The 18,006-nt window shown below is 33.9% G+C and overlaps 1 protein-coding gene across 1 annotated transcript in view; it reads right to left on the reverse strand.

Moving 5' to 3' along the window:
- Positions 1-16,874, reverse strand: part of si:dkey-122a22.2 (uncharacterized) — a 37,585-nt gene extending 20,711 nt beyond the window's left edge. Inside the window, exons 1-5 of the mRNA XM_017453834.3 lie at positions 16,731-16,874; positions 14,544-14,697; positions 12,504-12,575; positions 8,899-8,975; positions 3,747-3,847 (exon numbers count right to left, since the gene is read on the reverse strand). Coding sequence (XP_017309323.1) covers positions 3,747-3,847; positions 8,899-8,975; positions 12,504-12,575; positions 14,544-14,697; positions 16,731-16,793 — 467 coding nt within the window. The 5' untranslated portion in view covers positions 16,794-16,874. The remainder of the gene's footprint in view (positions 1-3,746; positions 3,848-8,898; positions 8,976-12,503; positions 12,576-14,543; positions 14,698-16,730) is intronic.
- Positions 16,875-18,006: the final 1,132 nt, after the last annotated feature.

Genomic DNA, 18,006 nt, shown 5'->3' on the forward strand with positions numbered 1-18,006 from the left:
TGACAAAGCGCATGTGACGCCCCATTCATCACTGGACCGTATTACGACACGTGGATCCGCGGACCCCTGACCGTTTCGGACATTAGCACAGCGCTCGGCTCTGTCCATGTCCATTACACAGAAGATGCAACGAAGTCAGTGAGATCAAGCATGAGCGTGAGTATGTAATTATAACAATTAACAACATGCACGAGGTTACCAGGGGGTCAGGGAGCATTAGAGCTGATGGTGTTTAGCAGAGAAGAAACATGGAGAATGTACGAATGTAACCGACAGAGCATACAATGGATATGAACAGTCTGCACACCTCTGATAAAATGTCCGGTTTTTGTGATATAAAAAGAAAATTAAACCACCATAAATCACGTCAGAACCTTTTCTACGGTTATTATTCTTCCTACCTATTAATTAAAGTGAAAAACAATAAGAATCATTTTAGTGCAGAAAAGGAAAGAAAAATATATATTTTTTAAAATGTAAAATAACCTGGTTGCATAAGTGTGTGCGCCCTTTTATAATTGGGAATTTGGCAGTGTCCAGAATGAACCAATTACATTCAAGCTCATGTTAAATACTAATTAGTATACACGTTCCATCAATTAAAGTGACTGATTAATTCCCGAATAAAGTACAGCTGTTCCTATAGGATTTTCCTGACATCTTCTCGGCAACATTTCCAACTGGAAAAACCGTGGGCCGCAAAGAGCTTACAAAGCAGGTACAGGATCTCGTCGTTGAAAAATATCAAATCAAGAGAGGGTTGCAAAAACATTTCCAAGGCGTTGGATATACCATGGAACACAGTGAATACAATAATCAACAAGTGGAGAAAATATGGCATGACAGTGACACTACAAAGAACAGGACGTCTCTCTAAAATGAATGAGAAGACCAGGAGAAAATTGGTCAGGGAAGCTGCCAAGAGGCCTACAGCGACATTAAAAGAATTGTAGCTATTTCTGGCAAGTACTGGTACATGCTCCCTACATGTGACAACCATCTCCCAATTTGGGAGATTGGATGACAAAATCATCCAATCTCCCAAAACCATGTGGAATAATGTATTATGGTCTGATGAGACCAAAGCTGAACTTTTTGGTCATAATACCAAAAGATATGTTTGGCACAAAAAAAGATCACCAAAAGAACACCATCCATGGGGAAGCATGGTGGTGGAAGCGTCATACTTTGGGGCTGTTTTTCTTCAGCTGGAACTGGGACTTTATTCAGTGTGTAGGGTATCATGAATAGCTCCAAATACCAGTCAATTTTGGTACAAAACCTTAAAGCTTCTGCCAAAACACTTAAAATGAAGAGGAATTTCACCTTTCACCCGAAGCAAACCTCCGGATCAACAAAGGAATGGCTTCACCAAAACAAGATCAAGGATTTGGAATGGCTCAGACATGGAGTCCAGACCTAAATCCAATAAAGATCTGAAGAGGGCTGTGCACAGGAGACGCCCAGACAATCTGACAGAGTTAGACAAAAAAAAAAATACAGCTTGTCATGTCATGGACTTTCACGTCTCAGAAAAGCACTATTACAAGCGCTGACACTGGAGACTCCTTCCAAAACTGTCTAAAGAAAAACTTCTCCGTTAGATAGAAAACTACACCATATCAAAGATTATACGTGTTTTTGCGTAGAAACTACAACGTATTAGAACGGGAGTATTAATATAAACCCTCAGTCGGGACTACTGTCAGAGCTGCGGTGGTAGAAAATGATAGAAATCACCTCCTGACCAATCAGAATCAAGCATTATTAAGCAGTAATGATTACATGTATTTGTCATATTATACTATACGCAAGCAACTCGTACATTTTATTCAACGTATCCCTGATTCGGGGCACATGACAAACTCGGACAGAAAGTAAGAAATTATTCTAGAATTCCCACCAGCACACTGATCTCTTAATGAAGGTGTTTGCTTCTATGTATTTCCCTTTAAAAAAAAAAAAAAGCTCTAATTTAAGACCCCTGAAGTCAATTTGAGAACTGAGGAATGCACAAGTCAACATAAACTGCTTCATCTATTTTATGGCTGCTCAGCTGGGTTGCATCTGCCAACAAATCAAAGCAGCGTCCAAATAAAGAAGTCTCACAGCGGCAGCCCGAGGAAGCATCCGTCAAAGTGCCTGCTTTTGGCCGCTTATTGAATTCTAGGAAGGAAATTGATTGCTCACATCAGGAGCTGCAAGTTTGCCACCCGGACATGAGCGTTACCCTGTGTACTGCTACGAGATAAGAGCAAGCATTCGTGTAGGACGATCACAGGCTTCAGCGCGGCTGGCTATCACGCCAAGGGCATGCCCTTGTGTGGGTGGCGAAAGGCTGCGCGCATGAGAGAACGAGAGTTCCTCCGCTGTGTCGACACACTTCCTGTGAAATGACACACGAATTGAAATGATGTCTGTGCCAGGAAAAAGGACACAGCTGCACAACAGCTGATGGAGAAAAGTGCTTAACACTCCATGTATCATATATAACAACTTTTTTCTTTTTGCAGGGGATGTTAGCGATTACGGAAGGAGTCTCCAGTGTCAGCGTTCAAGCTGCTCATTTAAGATTTCCACCACTGGACAGACTGAGGTCTCGGTAACATGACAAGCTGCGTTTTTGTCTTACTAGCTAAATAACAAAGCAGACAACAGTTGTTTATAGCTGCTATAAAGCAAGTGATAACTTGTTTCACGGACTTTCCAAATGATTAAATATAACCGGATAAAACGTATAAAATGTATTTCCAATTATAGTTACGTTTAATGTTATGGAAGAAGCAACTTGTTTCAACAACATTCCGCAGCATTAAACGTAAAAATAAACAAAAAAATATATATTTTTTTAAAGTATGTGCCATTCTTTAATAAATAAAACATTTGTTTTAGTTAATCGCTGTGGTATAAGAGGAATAAAACACCTAGGGATGTGCTGTTATTGGAATATAATGTTAATAAAAAGTCACCTTTTTTTAATTCTTACATATAAAACTATGTATAAATAAGCGAAGAATATAATTTATTATAAAATTAATAATTCAATATCAAATAAAATTATATCATTTTATAACTTTGTTTCCAAAAACAAGTTAGAACATGCACAAAATGCAATATTCATGGAAATATTCACAATAACACACTCCGTCTTGTGTTCTGTTGCTTAAGTAGTTATGAATTATACATTGTTATGAATGACTAAGGGAATTTGGCCTATGTGTTACCTCATATTTATACCCCTGTGAAACAGGAAGTCATGATTGAACAATTTCCTGTTCATAGTCACCCAGGTATACTAAAAAAAATTTAAAATATCAATGGGAATATACTTCAAATATATTTTTCTCATATGAATTCATAGGTGTGCAAATAATTGTTGCACACCCATATTAAACAAGGTTTTATATATATATATATATATATATATACAGATACATACACACACACACATATATATGTATATATATATATGTATATACACCTGTGTTTTGTTTGCAATTGTTTGATATTCATGAAAGCAGAGTAGTTTTGTGAATTTTTTTAATAAAAGATCCAAAGGTTAAACAATTAAAACGATTTTTCACAGCCTTCTTTGCTCATATTTACCAAGGGTGCCAATATTAGTGGAGGGCACGGTATTATAATAACCCTGCCAATGTAGAAAGGTGGAACACATGAAAAATGATATGAAATGGGTTATAAAAAATATATAGAAGAAATACAGGAATCATTATAAATCTGATTACCTTCCAGTGGTCGATAATCTCCACACTTTCTCCACGCCTGTAGTGTCGTTCTGCAGAGCTCTCCTGCTAAAGCCCAGGCCCACTCGGTCATAGGCACAAACCTGAAAGAGTACAGGGAAGAAAAACAAAACTACCTCAAAACCACAAAACAGACACACGAGGAAAGATCTGCAGTAAGGATTGTTAGTTAACTTCATCATAGCTGTTGGTGCCAAGCATGTTGTTCTGAAACAGGATGATGTAGTGGTATCACAGAATGGTGTGAAAAACAAAAAACATCCATAGGCTAGCATAATGGAGAAATGTTTCAGACCACATAAATTAAAACCTACAGGTTCACTGACCATTTAGATAGAAATTATACCATTTTTGTTAAAGGGCTCACAGCGGGTACACACTGTTAGAGAAACTTAAATCAGTGCAACATTATATTTTTAAAAATAGGGAGGGCCACACTTATCAAGCTGGATATAAACAAATCTATTCATAAATCATCTGCGGGAACTTTTACACAAGAAATGTGATATCCGTGAAAATAAATTCGGGGGAAAAAAATAAACATTCATATCTTATAAGAGCTGCTGAATGTGTGTAAGGAGACTTACTAAAGTGAACCTCGACTGACTGTCTTCACACTGTATGATGAGTTGCTGCAAATCAGTCACTACATATTAATTAGAGGTCTCCCCGATGGTGGATTTTACAGGTACCAATAACTAAGTCGGGCGGTACCTGCCGGTAAACGATTCATCGATCATTTTTAAAACTGATACTGAGTGAAAACATAATACTCAAAGTAAAATACTGCTGAACTTTATCTGTTTACAAAAATAAACAGTACTGACTGTACCATGAAAATAAATATATAAATATTAATACATATTAACTACTAATAAATATTAAAGTAAATAAATGATACACATCCAAACTGAACCAAAAAGTAACATTCTAAATCAAAAAACACTTCAAATAGAGCAACAAAATTTGTCAGCGATTGTTTTTATTTCGCCTCTAGAGGCCGCTCTCGTGCCATATAATGATAGCAGATACTTCTCAGCCGTTCCTGTGATGGACACGACTGGGAAAAACTATCGGTGTGGATTTTTGCCACTAACCCATAGTTCCAGCAATTTCACCTCCTGAAGAGGAGACAGATGGGAGAAACCCCACAAAACAAACAACAAGTAAAAGAGGCTGAGGTAAAAACCAGGAAAAGCATCACACAAGAAGAAACCAACAATTTGGTTATGTTTATGAGTCGCAGGACTGATGTAGTTATTGCAAGCAAGGGATGCAACCAAAAATTAAGTGTTATTTACTTCAAGACTTATCTGTTCCTATACTTTTGTTCACCTAATACTTGGGTGGTCTGATACAAAAGGCTCCATGTTGTTTAACACATCTAGATGTAAATACCAGGAAAAGCTGAAATCCTAAACTCTCATCTCATATCCATCTTTTCATCTCAAACCCAAAAGTGTGTGTGTGTGTGTGTGTGTGTGTGTGTGTGTGTGTGTGTGTGAATGGTGAGATTTTCCAGATAATCATCGAAACTCTCTCTTTCTCTCTCCTTAACTATAGAATGTCAGAATTGACCACAGCCCTCGATTACAACATGACACTGTCATAAAATGCTGAAGGAATTGCATTCATAAACGCTGACCCTGCTCATCGATGAGTAATGTCCAGGTCGTCCTCTCAGCTGTGAGTAATTTTACCCATAAGAATACTTTTAGCTGTGAACATCCTTCGAAAGTATTGAAAATGCATTAGAAGATCTAAAACGTTTAAGCTAAGCATTTAGCCTGTGCCGCAACTCGCTCAGCCACATTATTCAGCACGACGCGCCGAGACAGTGCCATCTTTCAGTTAACGCTTGCCAAGTCCTGGCATTCAGAGCTCATTACATCCCAGTATGGGACTAAAGATGGTCCAGCTACCCAGAGTGCTTGGTTACATCACCTGACACATGCGTCTGCAGCTCTGAGATCCTGCTGGAGCTGCATTAAACACTGCATTCATTAGAACAGATTCAGTCACTTTGTCACATCCTGACTGACACTTAATATCGATCACTGACCTGAGGAAAAATATAAGCACGGGTCAGATTTCATACAGATCTCTGTGGGTTTTTAAGTTGTACTTTCATCAGGTGTACATCAGAGAATCTGCAATAATACCGCGGTGTTCAGACAAGATATTAACCTACAGTTGAGGAAATGCATTAACATACACCTTGGAGAATCTGCAAAATGTTAATAATTTTGTTTTATAATTAGAGATCATAAAAATTGCCTTTTGTTTTTTATTTAGTTCTGCCGTGAATAAGCTATTTCACATAACAGGTGTTTACATAAAGTCCACAAGACACAATAATAACTGAATTTACACAAATGAACCAGTTCAAAAGTTTACACATGCTTTATTCTTAATCCTGTGTGTCGTTACCTGGATGATCAGCGACTGTTATGCTTTGTGATCGTTCTTCACGAGTCCCTTGTTTGTCCTGAGCATTTAAACTGCCCACTGTTCTTCAGAAAAACCCTCTAGGTCCTGCACATTCTTTACTTTTCCAGCATCTTCTGCATAATTGACCGCTTTCCAACAGTGACTATATGATATTGCGATCCATCTTTTCACACTGAGGACGACTGAGGGACTCGTACACGACTATTACACGAGGTGCAAGCGTTCACTGATGCTTAAGAAGGTAACACGATACATTAAGAACCAGGGTGTGTAAACTTTTGAACAGGATGATCGGTGTAAACTATTATTATTTTGTTTGATCTTGTTCGTTTTTTCCATTTAGTACTGCCCTTCAGAAGCACCATAAGATATTTACATGTTTCCCAGAAGACAAAATCAGTGAATGTTTGCAGCTTTTGTAATAGTTGTGTATGAGTACTAAGTAAAAAAAAAACAAAATGTTTTTATGAGGTTTTATTGCACACAACCGTGCCGATATTCAGCATAACCACACTCTTGCTCGAGCGATATTACTTATATACAAGCCTGTAATATTTATGCGTATAAATTCACTCTTCATTTAATGGAAAGAACCTGGAAAGCTCTAATCATTAAGCGTGTCCGTTCGCCCACATCATGAGTCAACCTGTCAAAGCAATCACGTGTTGTTCGCCCGAATCAAGAAATGATCTGCAGTGAAGATGAAAGCAAAATCGAGATGATCAAATATAAACTCCTCTAAACCTTCTCAGTGATGGTGCGTCAATTTAAAAATACTGACTCCTGGTCTGGTGCAGGAGGTACTGGGAGAAATCTTTCCCAAATTACAGCAAAATTTATATATGCTGCCAGTCAAATGTTTATGAACCCCTAGAACATTTGTGATTAAACTTTAAGAAGCGGGTTAAAGTGAAATACTTTGAATTTAGTAATCGAAGTGCACTAACTAAGCCGAGCAGCACAAGGCCGTCATCTCTAGCTAGAACTATATATCATATATATTATGGTTCATGGTTATACATGTGAAGAGAAAATAAAGACTCTAGCCAGATTTAAATAATATCGTGTAGGTGCGCTGCAAGGACAGAACACTATATCTCACTTGCTGACTTTTTGTTGAGGTCGCACTTGAGCTACAGTAGAGATGTTGTTAGAAGAAGATAATAATGATAATAAACTAGTCTGTATTATTCAATGATATATAATGTGAAAATTAGAGGCAAACTCTACGCAGCAGCGAACTTGGAGCCAGAGCATGCATGCTAGATACACTCAGGTCACGATTTGATTCGATTTATGATACTGGGTTAACTATTCGATATTCTCAGAATAGTTTGAACAAAATTTGACTGAAAGAAGAATTATAACTGAAAAGACTCCTTTTTTAATTTCTGAATCATAAACATTAGAAAATAATGTGCCATTTGCCTGTATAAAAAATGCAAACCCTTGTAAAAAAAAATTGCTAGGAACAGAGGGTTGAAATTTGTAAACAAAACGTAGTACAAGTTCACCATATATCTGGGGAAATAAATAAATAAATGTATAAATGTATATATTCTAAAAAAAAAAAAAAAAAATCAGTTGAATAAACAAAGTCTATACTGGGAAATTGACATTTATTGAAAACTAAAAAATGGAATGAGCTTTGGCAGCAGCTGAGGCGTTACTTTAACTGGTAATAGAGCTCCAAAGTCGGCTAAAATGCCCGGTTTCCTATTTTTAGTATTAAACAATTTATAACATGGTGCATGTCAGTTCTTGCAATCTGAAGCTATGAGGCTAACGGTCACTTCACAAGTGCAGATGATTCTCATTTGGAAACAGAGCAAGCTCTCCATGAAAGAAAGCGATCATGTGACCAGAACGTGCTGATATATTTTAACTATATGGGTTGAACAGATTAGGACCTCTAGTGTTCAAACAGCGCACTTGCATTAGACGCATAATTAACAGAATGCTGATATCACACTTTTCCACCATGCACATTGGCCCGTTTTTGCATTGCGATGCATTGCCTTTAATAAAGCACTCATCTAGAGTCCGATAGGTATTAGTTATTTGGGTATTTTGTGGAGTTTAAGTGTGTTCCGTATTTAGTGGATAAATTGTAACAAAACATACTACAAAAAATCTCAACGGTATATTATGCACATTTAATCGGCGCACTACGTTTGGTGAGAATAATGAAACAGCTGCTACATGTCCCTGCTGTTGAAATAAATAATAAGTGATGACATTAGCACTAGGATATAACAAGGCATACTTGTACCAATTCAGAGTGCATCATTATCCTGGGGCCACTGCACTTTCCTTGTAGACGGTCTTAATCTTTACAGAACATCTTCCTCCTCTGTAGCGGGGGTCCCATTACACACTGCTGAACCAAGCAAAACATTCTGGCTTTTCAAGACTCCCCTACACAACACGCAGTTTCAAAGAACAAAAACACTTCATGTTCCGAACCACAAGGAAGTACAGCTCGTTACACAAGCACTTCTCCAGAACGCCGCTTAGGCTCCAAGTCTGACTTTTCAAATGAATGTGGAGAGCATACCCAAGCAACGTGTAATGAGGCTCACTGTGGTGAATAACCAGCTTCTCTGCACAAACACAAACTCATTATCAAATTGCACACCTCGGTAGGCGACCCTTTCAAAGTCAGCCATCTGATTCAACTTGCCTTTGTGGTTTGTGAAACGCTCTCTTGCACATGATGCCAAATATCAGACGACATTCCAGTTGGAGCGTCAAGCATCACTGGAAAGGAAAGCAGAATAAAGGTGGTTAAGGTCACGGAGACGATACCAATCAGTGCGCATTTAAATCTTACGAGAATTTGAAATAGATTGATCGTGTGCTCATGCGATCTAGGAGAGCAACATAATGCCTCTGTATCTTTTTAGTGCAATAAATATCTGTATCCGGATGTAAACTCAAAGTGGGCGTGGCCTTTTTGCTTTAATTAAATATGAACCCTACTACTACTATGCCCACGGAAACACTGGGAGGGAAAAACAGGAGTAGAAACGGCAGCACGGTCATTGTAACAGTTCCTCAACCTCAGCTCTATCACTCGAGTTCATACATGGTGCGCAGGCCTGCTTTATTTATTTATTTATTTTAATCCTACGCTCGCAAATATTATGTTTGTTTGTATCCGACTGCGATATTTCGTAACAAATTGATTTGGTTTTATTTCCCTATAGATAAACAAACTAGTAACCTAATTTAAACTACCATGACCCAGGTAGTTATTAAGGATGAATGGTTGAACGCGGTTAACGCATCGAAGTAAAACCTTCTCACTCAACTTTTTTTTCACCAGTCCCGATGCACACCTCTAGTCTTATTTACATGCACTGTGAGGCTTTTTTAAGAAAAAGAAAAAAAAAAAAGGTATTTTAATTTGGGTTCGTCCCTAATGTCCTCTAATGCCCAGGTTTTAAAAAAATACAATAAAAATAAATGTAAAAAATTATTTACAGCCAAAGGTGTCAACTATATATAATGTTTTACATCTGTAATTTCGAGGAATATGAAATTTCTATGAAAGTGAAGTCATTCAGTTAAATACATTAACTACATTAATGCAATTATATCCTATATTTACTCATTTTCAGATGGATGCTTTTGCTACTTTTAAAATCTCCAGCTTTTATTTGATTTCTGCTTTGGCTTACCTTAAGGTATATATCATTCTAATATACTGACTCAGAATTGTGTTCAGATTCAATCAGCATGGCTCTAATCAGAACCTCACAATATAAAAAATAAGCATATTGCGATTATGTTGCATTATGTTGCTGCACCCACAATACGTCTTCAAAATATAATAAGGAAGAAAGCATGACCAGGAGGCTGTTACAGAAAAATAATCGACGATGAAGAGATGTGATGTGGCTCAACGTGAAGTGGAGTTACTGTTACCACCCCAAAATTGATTATTTTCCAATAACAGCACATTCCGTAAGATTTTATTCCTCTTACACCACACCAATCTGCCAACAAATACCATTTTTAATGTAATGAACAATCGTTTAGCAACTATATAGTTTAACAACTATAAAAAAATATATCATTTAACAACTATAAAAATATATAGTTTAACACCTATAAAAAAAATATATCGTTTAAAACAACTATAAAAATATATAGTTTAACACCTATAAAAAAAAAATATATCGTTTAAAACAACTATAAAAATATATAGTTTAACACCTATAAAAAAATATATATCGTTTAAAACAACTATAAGAATATATATAGTTTAACAACTATAAAAAAATATATCGTTTAACAACTATATAAAAAAAATATCATTTAACAACTATAAAAATATATAGTTTAAAATTATAAAAAAAAAATATATCATTTAACAACTATAAAAATATATAGTTTAAAACTATAAAAATATATATCATTTAACAACTATAAAAATATATAGTTTAAAGCTATAAAAATATATATATATAGTTTAACAACTATAAAAATATATAGTTTAAAGCTAAAAATATATATATAGTTTAACAACTATAAAAATATATAGTTTAACACCTATAAAAAAATATATATCGTTTAAAACAACTATAAAAAATATATAGTTTAACAAATATAAAAAAAAATATATCGTTTAACAACTATAAAAAAAATATATCATTTAACAACTATAAAAATATATAGTTAAAAACTATAAAAAAATATATATATATAGTTTTACAACGATAAAAAATTATATAGTTTAAAACTATAAAAAAATATATATAGTTTAACAACTATAAAAAAAAAAATATATATATATAGTTTAACAACTACGAAAAATATATATAGTTTACCAACTATAAAAATATATATAGTTTACCAACTATAAAAATATATAGTTTAAAACTATAAAAAATATATATATATAGTTTAACAACTACAAAAATATATAGTTTACCACCTATAAAAATATATCGTTTAAAACTATAAAAAAAATATATATAGTTTAACAACTATAAAAAATATATAGTTTAAAACTATAAAAATATATATAGTTTAACAACTACAAAAAACATATATAGTTTAACAACTACAAAAAATATATAGTTTAAAACTATAAAAAATATATATATATATATATAGTCTAACAACTATAAAAAATATATACAGTTTAACCACTACAAAAAATATATATAGCTTACCAACTATGAAAATATATAGTTTAAAACTATTTAAAAAAAATAGTTTACAACTATAAAAAATATATATAGTTTACCAACTATAAAAATATATAGTTTAAAACTATTTTAAAAAAATAGTTTACAACTATAAAAAATATATATAGTTTAACAACTACAAAAAAATATAGTTTAAAACTATATAAAATATATATATATATATATATATATATATATATATATATATATATATATATATATATATATATATATATATATAGTTTAACAACTACAAAAAAATACATAGTTTACCAACTATAAAAAAATATATATATAGTTTAACAACTATAAAAAATATATACAGTTTAACCACTACAAAAAATATATATAGTTTACCAACTATAAAAATATATAGTTTAAAACTATAAAAAAAAAAAAATAGTTTACAACTACAAAAAATATATATAGTTTAACAACTACAAAAAAATATATAGTTTAAAACTATAAAAAAATATATATATATATAGTTTAACAACTATAAAAATATAGTTTAAAACTATAAAAAATATATTTTAAAACTATAAAAAATATATATAGTTTAACAACTACAAAAAATATATATAGTTTAACAACTATAAAAATATATATATAGTTTAAAAACTATAAAAATATATATATATAGTTTAACAACTATAAAAAATATATATATAGTTTAACAACTATAAAAATATATATATAGTTTAACAACTATAAAAATATATAGTTTAACAACTATAAAAAATATATAGTTTAACAACTATAAAAAATATGTGGTTTAACAACTATAAAAAATATATATATATAGTTCAACAACTGTAAAAATGAATTCCCTCACCAGCTGCACTCTTTTCTCTTTCTTGTAATTGAAAAGAAAAAGGTTACAGCTTTACCAGACATCTCCTCACACAAAACTTAACCTTATCATAAATACCCCCTCGACTTATTATAAATTTAATAAATCAGAGATGGTCCGAATGTTCACAGAGGGCTCGTATGCACATTGCACAGTTGTGTATTGCAAAAGAAAAAAATTCCAGTCAAGTCCTACTAGATACGCCAAAATACAAGCAATCTGTGAATGCGTTTTTACCAACAGGTTGTCCTTGGCCTTTGCAGATGAGGCTGATCTTCTGGTCCAAGCCTATATCTATCAACTGTGCATCTAGAAGAAAAGAACACATATTTAAAGAGAGAACGTTTTTCATATTTAAGGACAGACTAAATTCCTGCAGGTTTAGCAGCGATAAAAATGATTTACTATATCTATTCCAAGAGATATGATACCAGTTTTACAGCACAGGCACTAAAAAGAAGATTCTTCAGTGCACCAGGATACAAATACGTTTTCAATTTCAGCGTCTAGACATGTTTATATACGTTATATACATTTTTATACGCATTTTGTCCTACATGTTTATTCGACGATTACTGCATTAAAGTGTCAGGGGGAAAAAAAATTTCACCCTTTCACATTTACAGTCATATAAATATACCCAGCTACGTACAGTACACAGTCACATTTCTCCTTCTGTCAGGTTTCATTCTGTCTGTATTCTAAACTTCATACAGTTGAGTGCAAAAGTGTGCACCCCATAGTTTCTGCGTGGGGCGAAGAAAGGAAATGTACCTATATTTCACAACCTGTCTACATTACACACAGATTTCTAAGATTCTAAGACTCATTTTCATAAAAATAACAATCAAAACATGAGACAACCATGCATAACATCAACCACAAACAGCCTGAAAAGAACCAAGAAGTGGAAGCTGATCCAAAGAAGACACTGAAGGACATCAGGAAGAATGTGGGTTAAAACATAACAACGGAGAGGATTCAAAAGCTGCTCGGAGAACATCAAAAAAACTTGGAGGCATGTATGAAGGCAAAATCTGGGCTTGCACATTATGAGAGAATATTTCGATCACATTCAGAAAGGGACGTGCAAACCTTTGAAGCTCAATTAACGTGTGACACTATCTTATACCACAGCGCTTTTAAATTCTTGAATCTGATTGGTCAGAAGGTGGTGACAGTAATACCGGCTGCAATTCAAATCACAAGTTTATATTAATGTGCTCATTCTAATACATGATCGTTTCTATAGCAACAGCTCACTCACAGGGACGTATACGTACACACAATCTAAACCTGAAAATAAACCGATTCAAATATGTGTTGTTATTTAACAACGAAAATCTACTGCTGTGTCCCAGTTCGCCTACTTATAATATATATATATATATACAAATCGCTGTGGTATACGAGGAATAAAACACTTCAGGACATGCTGTTATAGGAAAACAATCAACTTCGGTGTGGTAACAGTACGTCTGCTTGACTCTGGGCCATATCAGACCACACCACAGTTGATCAATTTCATAATTACAGCATGTCTCCAAGTGTTTTATTCTATGCATGACATCGGTGTAAGTTGTTAGTACTTTGTCTTCTGGGAGACATGCAACTATCTTATTTAGCGTCTGAAGGGCAGTACGAAACGAAAAAAATAAGATCTTTAAACATAATAATAACGATTTACACCAATCATCCTGTTCAAAAGTTTACACCCCCCTGGCTCTTAATGTATCATGTTGCCTTCAGGAGCATCAGTGAATGTTTGCAACTTCTGTAATAGTTGCGTACGAGTCCCTCAGTTGTCCTCAGTGTGAAAAGATGGATCTCGACATCATATAGCCGCTGTTGGAAAAGTGTCAAATATGTAGAAGATTCCGGAAAGCAAAAAATGTGCAGGACCTGGAGGTAACGACACACAGTATTAAGAATCAAGGGTGTGTAAACTTTTGACCGGGGTAATTTTGATAAATTCAGCTATTATCTTGTCTTGTGGACTTTATGTAAACATCTGCTATGTGAAATAGATTATCCCGGACAGCACTAAATAAAAAAACAACATGATCCTCTTATTTTGTTAACAGTATTAAGATTTAGCAGATTCTGCAAGGGGTATGCAAACTTTTGGGCACAACTGTATAAATGCATATAGTGATATATTTTTAACATATCATATAAGTTACCTTTTCAGTCCGGTATAAGTTTCGTTCTTTTCTATTCTTCTCCCAGTCCTATACACACCCTGGATTCTGTTCATTTGTGAGTGTGAAACATTACCTTTCGGTCTGAGCTCTTGCTCTTCTCTCTGAAGCGAGGCGTAATTAAGGAACGGTGGTATGAAAATGACAAGGAGGAGAATTTTCCCTAAAAACGATACAGTCGTCCAGCAGCTCCTCTTCTCCTGCTGCACAGGAAGAGGCTCTTCTGCAGTCTGCGCATAAAAACAGGACATTTTACAAATTTAATAGACAAACCAAGATTCACTCGACAGAGAAATGAAGTGAAACTCAGAGCCAAGAAATAATGTTTCCGTTTTGGGAATGCTCCAGCGATAATACAGAAGATACAGTATAGCCACACACGTTAAGTAAACAGTAAAAAAAAAAAAAAAAAAACTCCACCCTGAACGACAATCTTTAAAATTAACGTGATCTTTAACGGCATCTACGATTTATTTTATGATGAATTTAAAGGCGTTTTCATCAGCATTTGCTCTATTTTTACTTTAGTTAACGGTTTCCTACATTACCCACAATGCCTTTCGACTACCTGCTCGTTTTCATAGTGGTGCCAGTGGGATTCATCCCTCGCTTCATCTCTACCTGAAGAGAGTGATACAGCAGCGCTTCAGTCAGCACCATCGTGCTTGTCATTAGGGCTGGGCGATATGACAAAAATATCATATCATGATACTCGAGGACATTTGTACAATACACGATGCACGTAGAGCTGGGCAATATATATCGCTATAATAATGATATTGTGATAAATGATTACATGATACACTTTTCTGATATATCGTTGGTATGGTGATGTTTTTTTTTAATAACTGATGAAATGAGAATAATATTTTTAATAAATAATCAAATAATACTGAATGGATGTCTTGATTTGACACAATTTTAAAAAATATATATATTCTTTGTATTAGTAGGCTTTGAAGAAAAGTACCATCAAAACAGGTTTGACTTTTTTTTGTTCATTTTAATTTACTACTGTTTCGCGGACAGTTTGTGAGCTAAATTATATATCGCGATGCGCATCGTGTTTCATAAAAATGTCCTCAAGTATCGTGATGTGATTTTTTTTTGGTCATATCGCCCAGCCCTAGTATCACGATATATAATTTAGCTAGCGAACTGTCCGGAAAACAGTAGTTAAAAAACAAACAAAAAAAATCGATTTTGACAGTACTTTTCTTTAACACCTACAAATACAAAGAAGATTAAGGTGTTGCTGTTTGTTTTTTTCTAATTACGTCAAATCAGCAGCATCCATTCAATTTGTAATTTTTAAAAAACATTTTTTTTAAAATGCATCACCATACCAATGATATCTCAGAAAAGTGTATTGCATAATTATTTATCGCGATACCGATATTAAATCGATATATATCGCCTGGCCCTACTCATCATCTCGTAGTTCTTTAACTAGCCGAGCCGCATCTCTGCCGTAACTCAGCACGACATTAGACTTCTCGTTAATAAAAAATGGTCAAACGTGAGCAAAGACGATTGCGCTCTTTTGTTTTTAGGAGCTTATGTTTGAGATCACTTTTTTCCTCCTATTAAACCCCATTGTAACTGCACTAGCAATGTCACCCTGTGACGTCAGAGCAGCATATACTGCTAACTTCTCAGGGGAATAATGAATATACAACACCAACAAACAAATCAGCACCAGAAGCTCTAAACACATCAGAAATATTACATATATATAGGATTAATGTGTTTGGGTGTGGACTTTTCCTTTAATGTTATGTTGACAAGTGAATTGGTGGCATAAGTAATAGAACAGGCTTGATGCCTTTATTGCTAGAGTTACATGTTACTTAGTACAGCTTTCATTGGCTCTCTGAGACGGTATAAACAATAAATATTAACATAAACTAACATTATATAGAATTTATCGTGAATGACTTGTCATTAGAGAAAAAAATAACTATTTATCAGGTCACGAAATAGTGAAACATAAAGGTTCTAGCCAGCATAGGTGAAGTCTCAGGCGTTTATATAGACTACTATATATTTGTCTGATAACAAATGCCTCTCTATTATTCGTGTAGTGTACTATAAAGGGTGCACAGGCGGTTATTTCAATACGTAAGTGTGCCCCCTATATAGGGAGTACAGAGACACTTGGGATGCAACCCATCCGCACTCGATACACATCATTAACCCGGGCTACATTAGCACTGCGACTGGAAGATGAATAAAATTACAGACGAAACCCAAAATGTACAACCTTCTTTCTCTCAGACTGAACATTTCCAGCAGTTTCATGGCCAACTGCTCTCCTGCGCGCCATTGGAGCTACACGAACTTAAATTCACCTGAGGATAAGCGTGGATGAATGAGTGACGCGGAAGAACAGGAAAACTTCCTCAAACTCGTCACACGGGAGCCGACGAGGGACAAAACGCGTTTTATTATACATTCACAATTCACGGGAATAACGGCCCCAGAGCCATTGACTCACACAACAGCCTTCAAAATCTCAACTTTAAATTAAAGGTGAACGAAAATAAATATCGTGGGCACAAAAAGATGTTGTGTCTCTGATGAATGTCTTCAGTTAAGTACTGGGTATGAATAATTTCTTTTTATTTTTTCTATGGTCCTGTGACAGAATAGATTATAAAATAGATTAATAATCAAATTAAATTAAGAAGAAGAAAAAGAGGACGAAGAGATTAGTCATTATTATTATTACTAGTAGTAGTAGTAGTAGTGTTATTAGTTTATTAATTGTTGTTGTTATTATTATTAATAATATTATTTTACTACTACTACAACTAATACTACTAGTAGTAACAAGAAGTAGAACAGTTATTGTTGTTGTTGCTGCTGTTATTAACTGATAATGCTAAATTATTATTATGTATGATTATTATTTTATTTATTTATTTGTAGTTGTAGTAATAGTAGTGGTGGTGTAGTAGTGTTATTATTTTATTCATTGTGGTTGTTATTATTTTACTACTGTTACAACTAATACTACTACTTGGAAGAAGAAGAAGAAAAAGAAGAACAAGAAGAGATGTTATTATTATTATTAGTAGTAGTAGTGTTATTAGTTTATTAATTGTTGTTATTATTATTAATAGTATTATTTTACTATTACAACAACTAATACTACTACTAGTAACAAGAAGAAGAAGTGGAATAGTTATTGTTGTTTGTCGCTGTTGTTGTTGCTGATGTTATTAACTGATCATGCTAAATTATTGTTATTATTATTATTATTGTTGTTGTTGTTGTTGTTGTTGTAGTAGTAGTAGTGTTATTATTTTATTCATCGTTATTGTTATTACTAGTAGCAAGAAGAAGAAGAGTTCATTAAAATTAGTTAATGCTGACAAGTCAGTTAGTGGCAAGAAGCAGCACTCCCTGAAATGGCTTGATATCTTATAGCTCACATTTATTATTATTATTATTATTATTATTATTATTATTATCCTCATCATCATCATTATTATTATTGTTATTATTATTAAGAAGAAGAAGAAGGAACAGATGTG

Source organism: Ictalurus punctatus, chromosome 23 (assembly GCF_001660625.3).
Source record: "Ictalurus punctatus breed USDA103 chromosome 23, Coco_2.0, whole genome shotgun sequence".
NCBI classification, from domain to species: Eukaryota; Metazoa; Chordata; class Actinopteri; order Siluriformes; family Ictaluridae; genus Ictalurus; species Ictalurus punctatus.